This window comes from Lepidochelys kempii, chromosome 7, assembly GCF_965140265.1.
Source record: "Lepidochelys kempii isolate rLepKem1 chromosome 7, rLepKem1.hap2, whole genome shotgun sequence".
Lineage (NCBI taxonomy): Eukaryota > Metazoa > Chordata > Testudines > Cheloniidae > Lepidochelys > Lepidochelys kempii.
Genome location: NC_133262.1, coordinates 46681402 through 46702836, shown reverse-complemented (window position 1 = coordinate 46702836; position 21435 = coordinate 46681402). Strand labels below are relative to the sequence as shown.

The 21435-nt window shown below is 54.2% G+C and overlaps 1 protein-coding gene across 4 annotated transcripts in view; it reads right to left on the bottom strand.

Annotated features, from left to right (window-relative positions):
- ACY1 (aminoacylase 1) overlaps positions 1 to 21435 on the bottom strand; it is a 455667-nt gene that overhangs the window by 3005 nt on the left and 431227 nt on the right. For 2 of the 4 annotated variants that reach the window (XM_073352544.1, XM_073352545.1), the window contains exons 2-14: positions 17481 to 17638; positions 11465 to 11529; positions 6626 to 6730; positions 5220 to 5314; positions 4419 to 4495; positions 3464 to 3553; positions 2950 to 3006; positions 2717 to 2790; positions 2198 to 2247; positions 1475 to 1619; positions 1090 to 1158; positions 777 to 856; positions 429 to 489 (exon numbers count right to left, since the gene is read on the bottom strand). In XM_073352544.1, coding sequence (XP_073208645.1) covers positions 429 to 489; positions 777 to 856; positions 1090 to 1158; positions 1475 to 1619; positions 2198 to 2247; positions 2717 to 2790; positions 2950 to 3006; positions 3464 to 3553; positions 4419 to 4495; positions 5220 to 5314; positions 6626 to 6730; positions 11465 to 11529; positions 17481 to 17619 — 1107 coding nt within the window. In that variant the 5' untranslated portion in view covers positions 17620 to 17638. Of the gene's footprint in view, positions 1 to 428; positions 490 to 776; positions 857 to 1089; positions 1159 to 1474; positions 1620 to 2197; positions 2248 to 2716; positions 2791 to 2949; positions 3007 to 3463; positions 3554 to 4418; positions 4496 to 5219; positions 5315 to 6625; positions 6733 to 11464; positions 11530 to 17480; positions 17639 to 21435 lie in introns of all 4 variants that reach the window. The other 2 variants (XM_073352547.1, XM_073352546.1) reach the window with 1 other exon arrangement.

Sequence of the window (21435 nt, the reverse complement as noted above, 5' to 3'; positions counted from 1 at the left end):
AATGTTTGTAGCGGGCCTGGCACAAGGCACTACCGTAATACAGCTAACCAATGGGAAGGATAGTAATATAGCACATTTACAGAGCACCGCTAGCCAGAGACTCTCAAAGCCCTTCCTGACAGCAGGTCAGTTCCCATTTTACAGGTGGGGAAACTGAGCCACAGGGGGCCATAACCTGCTCTAGGGAATTGGTGGCAGAGGCAGGAATAGAACCCAGGAGTCCTGACTCTCAAGCCAAGGCCATCCCCACTAGACAACAGACCGGAGTAAGAGACCAATTAAATTAAGACAGAGAGCGAGAGAAAGAAAAAGGGGATGGGGAAGAGGCCGGAGGAGGGGATGGGAGAACCAGGGAGACCCAGACAGAGCCTGAAGGACTTGCAGTGGGCAGGGGAGGAGGCAGACCGGGAGGAGGTGCCAGCACTCACTGCTCGGATAAAGCGGCTGTCCGTGGCGGCCGGGAAGATCTCATGCTTCAGCGTCATTTGCCTGCCAACAGAGACAGAGCCTGGGTGAGCCACCCCCCAGTGCGGCTATTCCCTCCCCCTGCCACGGGGAGCCTGGAGCCCATGGGTGAGGAGGCAGGACAGAGGGCACCCCCATGCGGCAGAACTGTGGAGGACCATGTTTAGCTTGCCCCTGCACCCCAGGCCTGCCTGAGAGGCATCCACTTTTGCGGAGCTTCCGAGACCCTAGGGTGGGGGGCGCAGGTGAGCCCAGCCTGCAAGCACTGTGCCAGCAGCATGGCTGGGGGGACAGCCACAAGTCCTACTCACATGTCTCTGCAGGCCCCACTGAATGCCTTCCACCACGGGTCGGACTCCTCGGTGCAGGTCACTGTCTGATCCATGTATTTCTACACCAAAGGAAAGAAAGGAGAGGGTTAAATCTTCCTCGGCGGGTGGAGGGAGGAGGCTGGGGTGGTGGCAGAGCAAGGAGGGTGAGAGGCTCAGGGGCAGCGTGGGGCAGGGGGGTGAGGGTCCAGCTGGGATGGGCTGCACAGGGAGAGCGAGGACAAGGAAGTGCCAAGCCAAGTTACACACACCCAATCAGATTTCAAGGGGCAGCTCCTCAGTGCCCTGCTGTTACCTGGTAGAACTTGTAGGTGACACCCTCTCCAGCTGCCCGGCACCAGGCTGTGAGCTGCTCCTCAAATGCCTGCAGGGGAGGGGGCAAACCAACAGGGGGCATGAGCAAGGGGGGGGTTCTCTCTCAGGTCCATGCTGTCAGCCCTTGTTCTGCCTCTCTGATGCCTCCCAGAATCCTTTTGTGCCACTGCTCGGCTCCAAAGGCACTGCAGAAATCGACGCAGTGCATCATGGGATGTTAGCAGCGAGTCAGCACCAGCTCTAGACTTCTGGCAGGCACCACTGGGGCGATGGCTGGCAGATCGAGGTCCCCCCCAAACTGGGGGAACGTGCACCCCGACCCCAGCCCCGAGGGAATGGGACTCCTGCCGGAGCAGGTACCGTACCTGCAAGTTGACAGTGGGCGGGATGCGGATGTCGAAGGTGGCGGACAGCTCTGAGGGCAAGACATTGAAGGAGACGCCCCCACTCAGCATGGTCAGGTTGAGGCAGGTGACGTCGCCCAGGGTGAGGTGCTCATCACACTTCAGTCTGCAGGGGGGAGGTCACACCCAGTGTCTGTGATCTGTGTCTGTTGGAGCCTTTCACCCCCCAACTACTCCCCCGGGAAAAGCCTCCGCCCCTAGGCCGAGGGGAGGGCAGAGCTAGGTCCAGAGATATGCCTCGCCTGGGCTGGGGCCATCAATGTGACACCCACGTGCACTGACACATGGTGCCAGGACACGCGTGGGTCACTGGGACGGCCACACTCTCTGCCACGTGGAGCCAGGCCCTGGATCCTGCCTTCACAACGACACTCCCTGTGTCCTCTGCCTGGATTTCAAAGTGCCTTACTGACATCAGTGAATTAACCCTCATGCCCCGCCCACTCCAGGAGGCAAGTCGGGGTCATCACGGCCATTTCCCATATGGGAAAACTGAGGCACAGAGCAGTGATATGATTCGCCCCAGGACACAGAGGGAGCCCGTGGCAGAGCTGAGGACAGAACCCAGGGGTCCTGAGTCCCAGGCCCGTGTGTGCATCCCTAACCCATCCTCTGGAGCTAGGACATCCACCTTCTCCCTGGGGAGCAAACGAGCCACAGGTTTCACGAGGCGCTGCCTCTTACCTCTGCTTCTCGCTCTCTCTGAACTGCAGGAGGGAGGTGATCACTCTGTTCTGTGGTGGGAACAGGGGGTGTCAGTGTCCTGACCAGCGTATTATAGCTACATCCCAGCTCCCCGAGACACCTGCACCCTCAGGGCAAGCAGCTCTGCCCTACACCCAGGGCTGCCCAGAAACAAACCAACTAGCTCCCACACAGGAGCCACAAAGGGGCGCTGACTGAGAGAGGCTGGGCCTGACGTAGCCGGGAGCTCCACCAACAGCCAGCGCTCCTGCCCCACTCCCCATAGTGCCCCCTGCTGGGAGAGACTGGGGTTGGAATGCCAGGGATCTCCCCTGCACCCAGGAACTCTGCACCATTCCTTGTTGGAGAGAAGCTGATGGTCTCTCCCTTGGTGCAAGAGGACTGCAATTCACCCTCTGTCACACTCACTTGCCCTTCCTGCTGAGAGGGCAGGTGATGAAGCCAGGGTGGGTGGCAATGCAAGTCCCTCACCCCCCAGAAGAGGGTGCCCTCTCTTACCAACTTCTCAGCAGCCGTGTTCTCAATGAACCGGGATCCATGGCCTGGGTTCCCCTCGCACTTGACTTTAATCCCTGCAAGTGCCAACGAGAGGGGGAGACATGTTAAGAGAGAGGGGGGAGGGAGAGAGAGAGTGGGCGAGCCTGATGCCCAGACACCACAATGATGGGTAGGTTAGAAACGCACAGAAAGACAGACACAAAGCAAGGGGACATGTCCTGGACCCTACTCACACCAGGCGCACTTCTCCCCGTAGAATACAGTGAAGGCGTCTGTCGGGTTGGCCAGGCCTGGGGGAGGGAAGGAGAAGACAGGTCACTGTGGTGGAGTGGGAGCCAAGCAGCCACTGCCAGCTGCCGCCATGGCGATGCAACAGGGGAGCTGCTGGCTGCTGTTTAGGGCCTGTAGGAAAATCTCCAGATCCCCAGCCCTGCCCCAGTCAGGCGCCTTGAGTGCAGAGGGCCCAGCCACACAATGTCCCTCACCCATGAGACAAGGTACCTGCTAAGACAGGGTGTGAGGCTGGACCCTGGGCTGAGGGAACGTGCCTTTGCAGGACCCTCTTTTATCCCCACCATCGACCCTTCATGCATCTCAGCCCATCTCCCACCTAATGGCCGGGGGGGCCAAGCTCATCTCCGCAGAGGGACCGGCAGCCAGGGCACAGCTTAGTCCCTCCCTGTCCATTCTCCCCTCGCACAGTGCACTCCCACTGGCTCCTCCCCCATCATGCCTCGAGAGCCACACCTTCATCCAGAACGAAGCCGACGTTGAGAGCCTGGAACTCGGGCCGCTTCACAAACAGCTCCATGCCCTTGCTGCCCCCGATCTCTTCGTCTGTGCTCAGGGGAAGGGCACAGGGTTAGTGGGCACCAAGCTCTGCCAGGCCCCGTGGCTGAACCCAGCCCTCCCTTTCACCCCAGCTGGTGGCACAGCCAGAGCACCCCATGGCAGACTGGGACCCACAGCAGCTTCTGGCCAGTCCAACTCCCACAGCAGCCAGCTTGTGACTGATGAAAGGCGGGGGAAAGCAGCTGTTTTCCCCAATGCTAGCATTTCCAGCTCCTGCTAAAGCCACGCGTCACCCTCCTCGGCGCTTCTCCATGGTGATGCCAGGCCCCAGCTGTCTGCCATCTCATGGGAACTACTCAGCTCATGGCAAGAGTCCAGAAAGCGGGGCGGAGGTAATGCTGGAGCCGTGGGAGGAAGGGCCAACATCAGTGCTTTGGCCAAACGCAGCAGGCATCAGTGGGACTGAACTGGGGTCTGCAATCTCTCCAACCTACCCCATGTAACAGCTCCATGCTCTTCTCCACCTCCTTCCCCAGCGTTCTCACGCTGCCTTGCCAGAGCTCCCCATGAGAGCCTAGAGCCTGGCGCAGTCACCTACGCCAGCCTGCCTTAAATGCAAGCAAGTTCGCAGAGCAGGGCTGAACAGTGAGCGAGGAGGACACGTCAGGGCCTGGATCCGGCCGGTGCTTTCCAGGCCAGGAGCTCAACGTGCTTTACGCCCACCCATAAACACACTCAAGGCTTGATGTGCTTGGTTTCTCTGAGTGTTTCACTCCCAGGAACACGCTGGTCAGGGGAGTCCCAAAGCTAAGGAAGAGGCAGGGCAGCTCCCATCTCTAGCCCCACCTTCCCACCCCTTCCAGCCAAACTCTAGCAACCAGCTGGCCACGAAGAGCAGCCAGTCACTTACCAGGCACGAATGTCATGTGAACCGTTCGGGGGAAGCGCTTCCCCTCGGCCTTCAGTCTCCGGATGGCCTCGATGTACCTGAACAGGGAGAGACTGGTCAGGAAGCTGGATGCCCCAGGTACTTGCAAGAACCTTGAGCTCAGCCAGTGCTCCAGGCCAGGTGTGAGATGCATGGACAGAGCTGCACTCCCAGATTCCAGCCGGCACCAGCACCCCCTGGTTTTCCCACACCCTGATGTCAGCCAAAGATTCAAGGGGCCTAGTGGGGAGCAGGTAACATATTGGGTGTCCAGGAATGGGGGGCAAGTGTCACGGGGCTTTGGCCACCCCAGCCAGCCAACGCAGGGAGCAGAGCCCCCCAGCCCTGTGCTAGTTATATGACCAGGCAGATACAAGCTGGGACAATATATAAATAACTGGACCTCCACGATAAGAGGCATCTGCTGAGCTTTCAGGATCTCCAGTGTCTATTGCATCACTCAGCTATTGGCGAGGATTGCCAGACTGGCCCAGCCTACCTAGCCCAGTGGCCCGTTTCCAGCTGTGACCAGCAGCTGCACAGCCAGGGGCAAGGCGCCCGGCAAGGGACGATTCCAGAACACCTGCACACTGAGCTCAGGGGAGATCCTCCAGATTTATGCCAGTGTAACCAAGATCAGGATCTGGCCTGCTGGTTCATAGCAAGCATGAGTCAAGAGGGACGGAGCTGTGTGCAGAGGGGGACGTTCAGCTCCATTTGATTGCCCCAGAGAGACAATGGCAAACTAAGACAAGACAAAGAATGGAGGCCAGCTGCACTCACTGGATGGAGACACACTTCATATCCTGGGCCCCCCGGGCATAGATGTTACCCTGAGAGTCCTTAAAGGCTTCGAAAGGATCGTGGGTCCAGTGCTCCTGCAAGGAAGAAACCAGCGCTGAGTGTCACAGAAGGGCTCCCCATGGGGAGCAAGCACGGCTGGAGGGCACAAGCACAGTCCGGCTGGCTCCCAGCATGGCACCCTGACTTTTCCATGGAGGAGAGGGGCAGGACAGGAAGCTGATCTCCCTCCCACCCCACCTAATCCCCATCCCCATAAAAGAAAGGGACAGAACCCTGTTCGGGAGATGGAGAGAGGCCTGGATGAAGCAGCAGACAGGGCTTATGTGGTAGATGGCACCTCAGCCATTAGGAGGTAGATTGGGGGTGGGGGTAGGGGCAAAAGGGATGGGAGTGCGATTTAATGCCAGCCTGACAGTGCTGGAGACTGAAGGGCAAGACAGGCTTCTCCAATGCACTGCTGTCAACACACCTCTACCCAGATCTGAAGGGACAGGAAAGCAATAATGGACAATACCAACCCCCATTCATGCAAGACTGTTAACGGGAAATGTCCTGGGCAATTTCAACTCAGTAGCCGGGCCTCCTGCAGTGGGGCTTCTCAGGGCAAACTGGACTCTAGCACACCCATGACAAAGAGCAGGTGCACGTCTAATCGAGTGCAGTGAGAGCCTAATGCAGCCCATCAGAAAATGGGACTTCATAGTCGCTAAACCCCAAAATACCAGACAGTAGCAACTGAAGTTTGTGGTGGTGGATGGTGAGTGCCAGAGACCCCTCCTGGAGGGTGCAGCCGGACACACCAGGGATCTATCTGATCAAGGGGCAAGCATCAGAACTTCATAGCCGCAGTTCAAGAAGCAAACAAGGGAGTCCCGTGCACAATGGAGAGAATTTTAAAAGAATAAGGGGACAGGCTCTGAAGGCAGCACTATCCCAATGGGCGTCTTTTGCCATCGCAGCACAGAGGCCAAGGGCTAAACGGGGCCTTGGATCAAACCAGCCTCTCAGCTTGAAAATCAGCACACAGCATGGGTGAGGTAAGGGGAAGCCCCAAATGGAAGCGGAAGGTATTTTCCCTGGACAGACCCCACCACCTGCAACAGCAATCTGGACAAAGGCTCGCAGTTCCCCACATTCTACTGCAGGTGGCGCTGTGTTTGCATTACCAAAGGGTGCAGATGGCACTGACCCGCCGCAGGTCCTCAGCAGAGATGGTCCAGGTTTCCCTCCGGCCCAGCGGTGCCCCTGGGCATCCTCCTGAGCTGCTGAGAAACACTCTGAAGAGGGATACTCCCACTTCCCTTCTGGGCAAATAACTGCCCCCTGCCCGCCCATGGGCAGCAGCCAAATCCCAGCTGTAAGCTCCCCTCCCCACAATCCCTCACCTCAAATACCGGCACGACATCCGTGTGTGAGTTCAGCAGGATGGAGCGGAGCTGTGGGTCCGTGCCCTGCCAGGTCATAATGGTGACAACCCGGCCCGGGCACACCTGCGAAGCAAGAGGGAGTCTGTTACAGCAGAAGGGCATGCTCCGCTCTGCTGTGGGTCCGGGAAACCGGGCAGATAGAAAGAGATGACAGAGCAGCTCATGGGTGGGGAGGATGAGGAGGAGCAGCGGGGTTCGCATATAACATGTGGTTGCAAAGGGAGGGGTTGCTTCACCTGGGAGGGAGCAGATTTCAAACGAAAAGAGACTCCTCTCCCTTCTAGGAGGGCAGGAAGGAGGGTCTCACAGACAGGGCACTGGACTGGGAAGTAGGAGACCTGGGCTCAATTCCCAGCTCTGCCACAGACTCCCTGAGCGACCTTGGTCAAGTCACTGCATCTCCCCAGTGCCTCAGCTCCCCATCTGTACTACTGGGATTACAACTCCCTGCCTCACAGGGGTGATGCAAGGAATAAATCCATCAGTAACTGCAAAGCACTTGGATGGCGATGGGGCCCTCCGAGCAACTGGATCGAGAGATCCCAGGCAGAACACGACCTCCTCCCATAAGGACGCCTCAACTATGGAGGGCTCCCAAGCCATATCCAAATGATGCGCCTGGGAGTGTGAAGATCTGGAAGGGGATTTCTTCCGCTTTTCCGTGCTGCCCGGGGCCGAGAGAACACAGAGGAGTCACTCAATTAAAGACTGATAAACAGGCAGCCAATCAAAAAGAAACACTTCTTCCCACAGGGCAGGGTCAGCGTGTGGGACTCATGGTCAGGGAGGCAAACCCGGGGCTGGGATGGTGTGAGGGGGGGAGCAGAGAGGAGGTTACAGGTGTATCTAGCTAGTGCTCAGCCAGCACTAACCAGACACCTGTACGGATTGCTCTGCCTGAAGGGGGACTAAGGGAAAGGCTATGGGGACAGGTCAGCACAGAGGAAGACAGTTGCAGACCCAGCCACTCCTGAGACTGCATGGTCCAGGCATAAAGCTGAGGCTGGAGGCAAACCCTCACCCTGAGCAAGGACGCCAGAAGCTACAGATAAACTGAACCCCAAAAGGGTGACCCAAAAGCAAGGAGCCCCTGGGTTCTTGGTCCACTAGGAACTACCAAAACCCCCCATTTCATTTCACTGAAGAGTGAACACCCTGGATTGCTGTGCCTGGAATAAGAAGCTCTAGAGAAGGGCGGGGTGTTACCGCAGGAGCTGGTGAACGAGCAGGGAAAGCTCCGTACCCCCGGAACCATCCAATCCCCCAAGCAAGGGACTTAAACACTGATCTTTCCCACCCCAAGGGCCACCCGAGGGGACACTAGACACAGCTGATGAGGGCAACAGCAAATGCCAGTGGCAGCAGGCCTTGAAAGAATATGGGCTCAGCAATCACTGAAACTACTGAAATGCGCGCACGCCCTGCATTTCCAAATAGCTCAGGGGATCCAGCCAACACGCACACAACTGAGATCCCGTCTTCAGGGAACTTCCCCACATTTTCCCTAGCCCAAATTTCTGCCGGTCGGGATTCACGCACCCATGAGCCAGGACAAGTCTCAGGGAAAGTCGTGTCACCCCAGGCCTCCTCGGAGGAATGTGACCTTGCTGAGTCCCAGTCTAATTACAGCACATACAGCCGGGATGGATCGACTCAAAAATAGACCGAGAACCTGTAATAGCAGATTAACGGTCTGGCCAAATCTGCAGGGGATTACCGACTGCCAGGGATTCGTACACCAATGGCAAACAACCGCTCACACTGTCACGTTTTGCAGGGTCTCTCCTGCTATGAACTGGGGGGTAGCAAACAAACAGCTCCCTGGCCCATCCTGGACTCCCAATGCAAGGATCATGGATCAAGGGTCTGAGAGGGTAGCCTCTCCTTGCCCAGAACTCCCCCTAGAGCCAGCGAGAGTGTCATGCATGGGAGGGCTCCTGTTCTCAGTCCTATGGGTATGTGCCAATGCAATGCAGCACAGCGAGTCTCTGAAGTAGGGGCCAGAGGGCGTGCTGGCAGGAGGACTCACCGAGCTAATTATTAATATCGATCTTGTTCTATATCTAGACCGGCCAGTGCAGGTTGGGACGAAGGACATCGAGTGCACCACGGAGCAGATAAAGGGCCAACTGCTGTCTCACCGGTGGAAATATAGAGCAACTCCACCATCTCCCAGACTTGCACTGGGGTAACTGAGGTCAGACTCTGCCCCGGTGTGTCTAGGATGGATCTATGCTTCGCTCTACCCAACAAGGCTGAGGTTTAGCTCCTGGTGGCGACCCATGTATTCGCTCCACGCAGGAGAATGCTAATGACCAGGGTGACTCTTCCATGGGTGCAGGTGGGATGGATTCTTGTGCAACATGCTCAGGTCGCTCTAGCCGTTTTTACGGGGATTGATTGCTACTGAAAGACCAGCATCTGCAGACAGGAGTCCTCTGGTTACCCAAAGAATGAGTCTGGCACAAGCAGTGCAGGCCAGCTCCATGCTACTGCCAATGGCCTTCAGCCTGGATCTGGAAGGACCACCAAGGGAAAGGGACGTCCACTCTGGCAGTGCCCACAGGGGTACCAAAGAGTGCTCGTTGCAAAGCTGAATTTGGTGATGAGGACACGTCCTCTGAGAACTGGGCTGAGACCCACCAATTCTTTTTAGATGGGAACGGCTGAACTATCCACTCAGTCATTCCCTGGTTTGCTGAACACCGGGCTCCCAGAGTATCCCAGTCAGTGCCACTTGAGCATTGGAAAGAGGTAAGAATCATAGAATATCAGGGTTGGAAGGGACCTCAGGAGATCATCTAGTCCAACCCCGTGCTCAAAGGACCAACACCAACTAAATCATCCCAGCCAGGGCTTTGTCAAGCCGGACCTTAAAAACCTCTAAGGAAGGAGATTCCACCACCTCCCTAGGTAACCCATTCCAGTGCTTCCCCACCCTCCTAGTGAAATAGTGTTTGCTAATATCCAACCTAGACCTCCCCCACTGCAACTTGAGAGCATTGCTCCTTGTTCTGTCATCTGCTACCATTGAGAACAGTCAAGATCCATCCTCTTTGGAACTCCCCTTCAGGTAGTTGAAAGCAGCTATCAAATCCCCCCTCATTCTTCTCTTCTGCAGACTAAACAATCCCAGTTCCCTCAGCCTCTCCTCATAAATCATGTGTTCCAGTCCTCCAATCATTTTTGTTGCCCTCCGCTGGATGCTTTCCAATTTTTCCACATCCTTCTTGTAGTGTGGGGCCCAAAACTGGATACAGTACTCCAGATGAGGCCTCACTAATGCCGAACAGAGGGGAATGATCACGTCCCTTGATCTGCTGGCAATGCCCCTACTTATACAGCCCAAAATGCCGTTACCCTTCTTGGCAACAAGGGCACACTGTTGACTCATATCCAGCTTCTCGTCCACTGTAACCCCCTTTTCTGCAGAACTACTGCCGAGCCATTCGGTCTCTAGTCTGTAGCGGTGCATGGGATTCTTCCGTCCAAAGTGCAGGACTCTGCACTTGTCTTTGTTGAATCTCATCAGATTTCTTTTGGCCCAATCCTCTAATTTGTCTAGGTCCCTCTGTATCCTATCCCTACCCTCCAGCGTATCTATCATTCCTCCCAGTTTAGTGTCATCTGAAAACTTGCTGAGGGTGCAATCCACAACATCCTCCAGATCATTTATGAAGATATTGAACAAAACCGGCCCAAGGACCGACCCTTGGGGCACTCCACTTGATACCAGCTGCCAACTAGACATGGAGCCATTGATCACTACCCGTTGAGCCCGACAATCTAGCCAACTTTCTATCCACCTTATAGTCCATTCATCCAGCCCATACTTCTTTAACTTTCTGGCAAGAATATTGTGGGAGACAGTGTCAAAAGCTTTGCTAAAGTCAAGGAACAACACGTGCACTGCTTTCCCTTCATCCACAGAACCAGTTATCTCATCATAGAAGGCAACTAGATTAGTCAGGCATGACTTGCCCTTGGTGAATCCATGCTGACTGTTCCTGATCACTTTCCTCTCCTCTAAGTGCTTCAGAATTGATTCCTTGAGGACCTGCTCCATGATTTTTCCAGAGACTGAGGTGAGGCTGACTGGCCTGTAGTTCCCTGGATCCTCCTCCTTCCCTTTTTTAAAGATGGGCACTACATTAACCTTTTTCCATTCATCTGGGACCTCCCCCAATCGCCATGAGTTTTCAAAGATAATGGCCAATGGCTCTGCAATCACATCCGCCAACTCCTTTAGCACCCTCAGATGTAGCGCATCCAGCCCCATGGACTTGTGCTCGTCCAGTTTTTCTAAATAGTCCTGAACCACTTCTTTCTCCACAGAGGGCTGGTCACCTCCTCCCCATGCTGTGCTGCCCAGTGCAATAGTCTGGGAGCTGACCTTGTTCGTGAAGACAGAGGCAAAACAATCATTGAGTACATTCGCTTTTTCCATCTCCTCTGTTGAGCAACCCAGACCTCTCTGGCAGGAAGACGGCTCGCCAGCAAACGGGAAGCGTTACGTTTCTAAGTCATGAGTTACAGTGGCAAAAGCAGATACAAAAGAGCTGGTTGAGGTGAACGAGCCCAGACGCATGGTAAAGGGGAGCATCTCCGAGGTGGGACTTGGTGCGGAAACATCTGCCACCTGGCAGCGCTGACGACAGCACCGTGACTGGAGCTGTGCTGTACAGAAGAGGCCAAGCGGGGGACACCCCAGACATCCCCTGGTGGTTTCAGGCTCGGACAGATCAGGAATTAATTTCAACGCGGGGGCAGAGGAGCGGGTGGGTTCACTTTTCCTACCTCCACTTTCTGACACCCCAGGCCAAGCTCGGCTGCAATCCGCTCCAGGAACCGCACGGCCACATCTGAGAGAGGGAGAAAGCAGGAAAGTTACAGACATTCAGCTGGAATCCCCTTGCTGTTTCCTTGCACCTGTTGTATCTCTCCCATCCGGGAATCCTCATCCTGCACTAGGAAGGGGCTGTCTGCACACCCTAGCCCCTCCCGTCCCATCTCCAAAGGCCCCTTGCCACAAGGGGGAACCCTTTGGAGCAGCAATGCTGCAAGAACATCAGAAGCGCAGACTGCAAAAAGGTTGTCGTGCCTAGGCTCCATCCTGGTGAATACTGTGGCACGCAGCCTATGCGGTCGATAGGCAGGTGCACGGTCTATACAGCCAAGCACACAACTCCCAGCAAAGCGCTGTCAGTAACGGAACATGATTGCAGCACTAAGCCCCAAGAATGGATGTATTAGCAGGCCTACCATCAACAATCTACGCATGCAGCCTCTGTCACGGCTAAGAGATCTGCCACGTAGCGGGGCAAGCCTCAGCTTTCCACTCTGTACAACACCTAGCACAACAAGTTCCTGATCCCTGGCTGGGGCCTTAGGTGCTATCGCAACACAAAAAAAATGAACCACCATAATCTGTCACTAGGAAAGCAGTTGGGAAGAGGAGCTACAAATAACAGAGCAAAGGCATTAAAGAGACATTGAACACATTTAATAGACTTTATCTCCCCAGGTTCTCAAGCCCGTAATCCCTGCTGCTTCTCCCCTTTGCCCCATATGCCCCCTCTGCTCCTTCAGCTGCCACTACCTGCGCCAACGGGAGTGGTTTTCCCATCAGCATAGGTAATCCACTTCCCCAGGAAGCGATAGGGAAGTCAACAGAAGCATTCTTCCGTGGACCTAGCAATGGCTACAATGGGGTAAACAACACCATTCCGGGTCAGGTAAACTACACCATAAACTACACACCCTGCATGGCGTAGTTAAGCCAACCTGATTTTCTAGCGCAGATCAGGCATGAGTCTTCACTAGACACTCAGTACAACAAGGGGAGGGGCTCGCCCATCGCTGTAGTTACTCTGCCTCCCCTGAGACACGGCCGCAAAGTCAACAGAATTTTCCCATCAACCCAGCGCTGTCTATGCTGGAAATGGCCCACCTTGATTATCATACACATTGTAAGAAGAGTGATCACTTTAGATAAGCTATTACCAACAGGAGAGTGGGTTTGTGTGGGGGGCGGAGAGGGGGGAGAAAACCTGGATTTGTGCTGGAAATGGCCCAACTTGATTATCATACACATTGTAAAGAGAGTGATCACTTTAGATATTACCAGCAGGAGAGTGGGGTGGGGGGAGGTATTTTTTCATGCTTTGTGTGTATAAAAAGATCTTCTACACTTTCCACAGTATGCATCCGATGAAGTGAGCTGTAGCTCACGAAAGCTTATGCTCAAATAAATTGGTCAGTCTCTAAGGTGCCACAAGTACTCCTTTTCTTTTTGCGAATACAGACTAACACGGCTGTTACTCTGAAAACTGGGGTTTAGGTTGGCTTAACCGTTGCTCAGGGGTGTGGATTTTTCACACCCATGAGCAACAGAGCTGGGTTGACCCAACTTTTTAGCGTTGACCTGGCCTATGGTTCAGTACCTTTGTGGATCTGGGTGTTAAGCCCTTCTGTCCTTACTCAGGGAAAACGCCCACTGAGTCAATAGGCCTTTTGCATCAGTAACGACTGCAGGATTTGTCCCCTAATTAGGAGCTATTTAATATTCCCAACTGAGCGTGTGTGTATCCGGAATGCGGGGCAGTTAATTACAAGTGAATTGAAAATAGCCAGAAAGAGGCTAATTTGGATTGGTGGAAGGAGCTGCCAGTTTTCTCTTTCCATCCAGCTGTACTGGGACGAGCCATTTTATATCTTCTCATTAAAGAAACTGAACTGGGAACCTTACATCAGCTCCCAGTTTGGCTTTTTGACTAAGAGTCTGATCCAATAACCACTGAAGTCAACGGGAGTCTTTCCATCTACTTAAGAACATAAGAACGGCTATACTGGGTCAAACCAAAGGTCCATCTTGACATTAGCAAAGCTTTTAATACGGTCTCCCACAGTAAAGAAGTATGGATTAGATGAATGAACTATAAGGTGGGTAGAAAGCTGGCTAGATTGTCGGGCTCAACGGGCAGTGATCAATGGCTCCATGTCTAGTTGGCAGCCAGTATCAAGCGTAGCGCCCCAAGGGTCGGTTTTATTCAACGTCGTTGTTAATGATCTGGATGATGGGATTACTTCCACCCTCAGCAAGTTCGCACATGACACTAAGATGGGGGGAGAGGTAGATATGATGGAGGGTAGGGATAGGGTCCAGAGTGACCTAGACAAATTGGACGACTGGGCCAAAAGAAATCTGATGAGGTTCAACAAGGACAAGTGCAGAGTCCTGCACTTAGGAAGGAAGAATCCCATGCACCGCTACAGACTGGGGACTGACTGGCTAGCCAGCAGTTCTGCAGAAAAGGACCTGGGGATTCGAGTGGATGAGAAGCTGGATGTGAGTCAGTAGTGTGCCCTTGTTACCAAGGAAACCAATGGCATATCGGGCTTGTAGTGAGGCGGTGTGGTTCCCCACCACCCCGGAGAGAGACTGGACACCAGAGTGGGCGGAGCCAGGGAGCTCTGAGCCCGCCCCCCAGAAGGTCAGACATTGCCCCGGCAGTATAAAGGCCTGACCTCAGAGCTCACTAAGAGAGCAGTGGCCGGGGAGGCCCAATGCCTCCGGCCTACCTTGTGATTGGGAAACCCCAGTGGCCTGTGGTACGCCCGAGGACTGGCCTGAACTGCCCCGCAGCAGCTACCCAGACTGGGAGTTGCCAAGCCTGCACCACGCCACCTACCAGGAGTTGCCGAGTCTACCCCTTGCCAGCTATCCCGAGGAACCCATGATGCTGGACCCCCCCTGAGGACACCACCCTGACCCAGGTACCTCAAGAGGGGGAGTCGGGAAGTAGCCCGGGGGCAGCCGACCCTAGTCTGGCTGCAGCACTGCCAGAACCCATGTCAGTGAGTGGCGGCCAGGATCCACACTGACGCAGCAGCGGGTCCTCTGCTGCTGCTAGGGCCCCAGGCTGGGACGCAGTGGAGTAGGAGGACCTGTGTACCCCCTGCCACCCAACTCGCAGGTGGCAATCTCCCCCTCTCCCAGGCCCTTTGACCAAAGGCCTGGGCTCACTGTTTACGTGCTGTTGCTGCTCAGCCCCTGCCTGAGGGCCTGAGCATCTGACTCAACGTTGCCCCGCCATGACCTAGGACCTGGGCTCACTATGTTTATTTCTGCCCTCACAAAGGCCGCAGAGGAAGACTCCCATGGCCGAACTAATTCCCCACAAGACATCTTCCCAAGTTTAGTGAGGCGGTGTGGTTCCCTGCCGCCCTGGAGAGAGACGAGCCCCGGCTAACCTCTCTACACGCTGTTTTAGTAGGAGCATTGCCAGCAGATCGAGGGAAGTGATTATTCCCCTCTATTCGGCACTGGTGAGGCCACATCTGGAGTACTGCGTCCAGTTTTGGTCCCCCCACTACAGAAAGGATGTGAACAAATTGGAGAGAGTCCAGCAGAGGGCAACGAAAATGATTAGGCGGCTGGGGCACATGACTTATGAGGAGGGACTGAGGGAACTGGGGTTATTTAGTCTGCAGAAGAGAAGAGTGAGGGAGGCTTTGATAGCAGCCTTCAATTACCTGAGTGGGGTTCCAAAGAGGATGGAGCTCGGCTGTTCTCAGTGGTGGCAGATGATAGAACAAGAAGCAATGGTCTCAAGTTGCAGTGGGGGAGGTTTAGGTTGGCTATTAGGAAACACTATTTCAACAGGAGGGTGGTGAAACACTGGAATGGGTTACCTAGGGAGGTGGTGGAATCTCCTTCCTTAGAGGTTTTTAAGGCTCGGCTTGACAAAGCCCTGGCTGGGATGATTTAGTTGGGGTTGGTCCTGCTTTGAGCAGGGGGGTTGGACTAGATGACCTCCTGAGGTCCCTTCCAACCCTGATATTCTATGATTCCATCTAGCCCAGTATCCTGTCTTCTGACAGTGGCCAATGCCAGATGCTTCAGAGGGAGTGAACAGAACAGGTAATCATCAAGTGATCCATCCCCTGTCACCCATTCCCAGCTTCTGGCAAACAGAGGCTCTAGACACCATCCGTGCCCATCCTGGCTAATAGCCATTAATGCACCTATCTGTTATGAATTTATCTAGTTCTTTTTTTAACCCTGTTATAGTCCTGGCCTTCCCAGCATCCTCTGGCAAAGAGTTCCACAGGTTGGCTGTGGATATTGTGAAGAAATACTTCCTTTTGTTTGTTTCAAACCTGCTGCCTGTTAATTTCATTTGGTGACCCCTAATTTTTGTATTATGAGAAGAGGTAAATAATACTTCAATGGGCTTTGGATCAGACCCTTGGAAGACATCTCTTCTGACAATGCATGCGCACACACACAGTTACTAACCCACAGCCATGTTACATGCTGGTTTAATGAGAACTGTATTTCACTCAATATGAAACTGAAGCTCCCAGTCCATCCAAGATGAGGATTAATACAGCACCAGCTAAAATAGCTTCAACCGGGTTTGGCTGGCCAACTCCAACAGGGGGAAGACACATTATAAACAGATCATCTGTCTTAACTCTGTTGGCTCACGGACTGGGCAGACACTGCTGCCGTGACGCAAGGGTCAAAATCCATCTGCTCTGTGATTGATTAATGTTCAGAACAACAAGGAGATGTGGCCCCATGTGGAAGAGAGCTCCGAAATGTGGGCTTTGTGCAGCAGCTCAGTCCAAAGAGCAGCCACATGCCTCTTAGGCAGACAGACCGGTATGAGTGAGTGAGTGGAGGGGTCTGATCTGGTGGCATTTTCCACCCACTTTGCCCAGGCGTGAATGACAAGGTGTGATACAGTGGAGAATCAATCTAAGCATCATCCCAGCCGTGGGTGAAACAGATGGTGGAGGCAGCTCCTGCAAGGAGGTTCCCAAATACCAGGGGCAGCAGAAAGCGCTGTTCAAGGAAGGCGGCTGCCAGGAAGGCTGTTCCACAGCCTGGAATTTCAGTCCCCATCTCACATTACCAGGGATTTTCCCATTCTAGAGGCCAGCATGAGCTGTGAGGCCAGATCAGCCTCTTGGCCGGGTTGCACAATCACTAGCAAGTCTTGCTAGGGCTCCTTCTGCCCCCAAGGAGCGGCTCATTTGCCAAGGTTCAGGGAACTTTCCGACCAGTGTCGGAGAGATTGGCATACCATTTCATTGCGAACTGCCCCGCCCCACTCCATTTTGACTGCTGTCTTCTTTTTAAGCTTGCACATCTGGCTGGTATTTTTGGGTCTTTGATGAAGTGGGTTTTCACCCCCTCTAACAACACTCAATATTTTCAGCATTCATTTGCCGTCAGCGATGGAGGTCTCAGGCTCTGCATCAGGCGGAACCAGCGCAGGCAGCAGCAATGCTATCTAGCTTCCCCCACATTGCACTGAGCCCGGCCTTGAGCTGGCAGGGCAGGACACTTCAGCCCCCGTGGCCCGCTCCACCTTTGGCCAGTTGTGAGGAGGCCAAGCACAGCCAATGATGGGGGTGGTTTGGGTGACATGGACTCCTCTGGATTCACACCCACCGACTCACTTCCAATCACGAGCGGGTGTCTTTGCAGGGAGGGGACAGTTTTAAGAACTAAGTGGTTCTACCAGACGATCACGGATTCCTCTGCAGATCATACAGGGCGGCACCCCTGTCCCGTCTCCTGCAGGAGAGCGCTGGGAGCAAAAGCCCAGCACTGCTCCAGAAGGGTGCCGAGAGCTTTCTGCCCAGCATGCGAGGTAAGAACGTTGCCACCGGCCGTCGCAGCAGCGAGCCAGTTGCCTGGCCATCTCCCTTGCCGGCTGGCGGCATAACCCTCCCCCAGTGCTCATGCTGCCTCAGCGGCTTGCCCTGGTTAAAAAAAAAAGGGAACCAGCCTCCTTACCATAGTTGGGCTCGGGCTGGACTGTCTTGAGTCTCAAGTACTCTCGGAAGAGTGTGACTGAAGGATGCTCTCCGGGCTCCTGGCTTCTGACCTTCTCCCCTGTCCTTTTAGGGTCTCCCTCAGGCAGCATGACGTCCATCTGCCGGGATATCAAGGCCCTGTGAGGAAGGAGAGAGGATGCACAGGGGAAAGGAATAAAATCGCCATCCTGAACAGCTGTGAATAGACTTTGTCATCAATGTACCGGCCAAATTTCCCCCTGGCATGACTCCACCATCTCCAGTGAAGCAGCTGTATGCAGCAGGGCTGAATCTAGACCTGTAAGTGTAAGGGGAGCGTTGGCTCGAGCTTTCAAAGCTTCCTCTGTCAGGATTCGTTCCACAGCACCAAGTCCGCACCCAGGCATGTCCCTCCTGAAGCTCTGCCTGCCATCACCAGCTTAACTTGCAGGAAACATCGCAATGGATTCTCCAGCGTTAGACACAGAGCCACCAACAGGGGGGAAGCAGCCAGAATCCCCATCCGGGATCGTTCCTCACGACAGCAAGGACCCTGGGAACTTTGGAATGCAGCGTTGTGCCACCGTGCCCAGAAGGAGCTGCCATGTTATCTGTGGCGGGAGGCAGTTAGCGCTAGGGACCAGAGGATGCTAGAGCTGCTTGTGGGACTGGTGAGGTGTCCACCCAGAACTGAGGGGTCAGTCATTCCACAGCCAGCTTGGCCCAACAACTCATAGACTTTAAGGCCAGAAGGGACCATCATGATCCTCTAGCAACCTCCTGCCAGAGGTGAAAGTAAGCCGGTCCGGTCCAGCATACCGGCAAGAGCCAATACACTGTGCCGGACCAGACCGGACCGGCTTCCCCAGGCTGGCGTTTTAAAGGGCCCGGGGCTCCCTGCAGTGGCTGGAGCCCTGGGCCCTTTAAAGTGCCACCCGAGCCCCGCTGCTAGAGCCCCAACGCTCCCTCCCCCAGGACTCCGGAGTACCGGTAAGTCCTTTCACCCCTGCCTCCTGAACACTGCAGGCCACAGAACCTCACCCACCCACTCCTGTAACAGACCCCTAACCTCTGGCTGAGATACTGACGTCCTCAAATCATGATTTAAAGACTTTAAGTGACAGACAGTCCACCATTCACACTAGCTTAAACCTGCGAGTGACCTATGCCCCACACTGCAGAGGAACGCAGGTAAGTTAAAAGCCTTGGACGCCATGTGATCCCCTCCAGACCCCCACATGGCAACAAGGGGGAAGAGTGGCTGCCCATTCCCATTCTCACGGGCATGTCCCATGTCCTGCAAGCCTCCTGGGGCCAGTGGATCTTTATTCTGACCACGCATTATGTTATTCCCCCATGTGCCAACACAAAAGGAAGAGAGGGCAGCTCCCAATGCCACAGCATAAAGACTTTGCCCCGTGTTCAGGTGGCAACCCTAGGAGACGGGGATGAGCAAAATGGGATGGCAGATTGCAAGGGAACATGTTCTGGACCTACTGTCAGGACTCCTGGGTTCTATTTGCAGCTGTCCCACTATGACACTATGGCAACCCACTTAGCCCTGGTCTACACTAGGACTTTAGGTCGAATTTAGCAGCGTTAAATCGATGTAAACCTGCACCCGTCCACACAATGAAGCCCTTTATTTCGACTTAAAGGGCTCTTAAAATCGATTTCCTTACTCCACCCCTGACAAGTGGATTAGCGCTTAAATCGACGTTGCCGGCTCGAATTTGGGGTACTGTAGACACAATTCGATGGTATTGGCCTCCGGGAGCTATCCCAGAGTGCTCCATTATGACCGCTCTGGACAGCACTCTCAACTCAGATGCACTGACCAGGTAGACAGGAAAAGAACCGCGAACTTTTGAATCTCATTTCCTGTTTGGCCAGCGTGGCAAGCTGCAGGTGACCATGCAGAGCTCATCAGCAGAGGTGACCATGATGGAGTCCCAGAATCGCAAAAGAGCTCCAGCATGGACCGAACGGGAGGTACGGGATCTGATCGCTGTTTGGGGAGAGGAATCCGTGCTATCAGAACTCCGTTCCAGTTTTCGAAATGCCAAAACCTTTGTGAAAATCTCCCAGGGCATGAAGGACAGAGCCCATAACAGGGACCCGAAGCAGTGCCGCGTGAAACTGAAGGAGCTGAGGCAAGCCTACCAGAAAACCAGAGAGGCGAACAGCCGCTCTGGGTCAGAGCCCCAAACATGCCGCTTCTATGATGAGCTGCATGCCATTTTAGGGGGTTCAGCCACCACTACCCCAGCCGTGTTGTTTGACTCCTTCAATGGAGATGGAGGCAATATGGAAGCAGGTTTTGGGGATGAAGAAGATGAGGAGGAGGAGGAGGTTGTAGATAGCTCACAGCAAGCAAGCGGAGAAACCGGTTTTCCCGACAGCCAGGAACTGTTTCTCACCCTAGACCTGGAGCCAGTACCCCCGAACCCACCCAAGGCTGCCTCCTGGACCCAGCAGGCGGAGAAGGGACCTCTGGTGAGTGTACCTTTTAAAATACTATACATGGTTTAAAAGCAAGCATGTGAAAGGATTACTTTGCCCTGGCATTTGCGGTTCTCCTAGATGTAGTCCTAAAGCCTTTGCAAACGGTTTCTGGGGAGGGCAGCCTTATTGCGTCCTTCATGGTAGGACACTTTACCACTCCAGGCCAGTAACACGTACTCGGGAATCATTGTAGAACAAAGCATTGCAGTGTATGTTTGCTGGCATTCAAACAACATCCGTTCTTTATCTCTCTGTGTTATCCTCAGGAGAGTGAGATATAATTCATGGTCACCTGGTTGAAATAGAGTGCTTTTCTTCAGGGGACACTCAGAGGAGCCCATTCCTGCTGGGCTGTTTGCCTGTGGCTAAACAGAAATGTTCCCCGCTGTTAGCCACAGGGAGGGGGGAAGGTTGAGGGGGTAGTCACGCGGTAGGAGGAGGCAAAATGCGACCTTGTAACGAAAGCACATGTGCTATGTATGTAATGTTAACAGCAAGGTTTACCCTGAAAGAGTGTATCCACTGTTTTATAAAATGTGTCTTTTTAAATACCGCTGTCCCTTTTTTTTTCTCCACCAGCTGCATGTGTTTCAATGATCACAGGATCTTCTCCTTCCCAGAGGCTAGTGAAGCTTAGAAAGAAAAAAAAACGCACTCGCGATGAAATGTTCTCCGAGCTCATGCTGTCCTCCCACACTGACAGAGCACAGACGAATGCGTGGAGGCAAATAATGTCAGAGTGCAGGAAAGCACAAAATGACCGGGAGGAGAGGTGGAGGGCTGAAGAGAGTAAGTGGCGGGCTGAAGACAAGGCTGAAGCTCAAATGTGGCGGCAGCGTGATGAGAGGAGGCAGGATTCAATGCTGAGGCTGCTGCAGGACCAAACCAGTATGCTCCAGTGTATGGTTGAGCTGCAGCAAAGGCAGCTGGAGCACAGACTGCCACTGCTGCCCCTCTGTAACCAACCGCCCTCCTCCCCAAGTTCCATAGCCTCCACACCCAGACGCCCAAGAACGCGGTGGGGGGGCCTCCGGCCAACCAGCCACTCCACCACAGAGGATTGCCCAAAAAAAAGAAGGCTGTCATTCAATAAATTTTAAAGTTGTAAACTTTTAAAGTGCTGTGCTTACAGTGCTGTGTGGCATTTTCCTTCCCTCCTCCACCACCCCTCCTGGGCTACCTTGGTAGTCATCCCCCTATTTGTGTGATGAATGAATAAAGAATGCATGACTGTGAAGCAACAATGACTTTATTGCCTCTGCAAGCGGTGATCGAAGGGAGGAGGGGAGGGTGGTTAGCTTACAGGGAAGTAGAGTGAACCAAGGGGTGGGGAGTTTCATCAAGGAGAAACAAACAGAACTTTCACACCGTAGCCTGGCCAGTCATGAAACTGGTTTTCAAAGCTTCTCTGATGCGTACTGCGCCCTCCTGTGCTCTTCTAACCGCCCTGG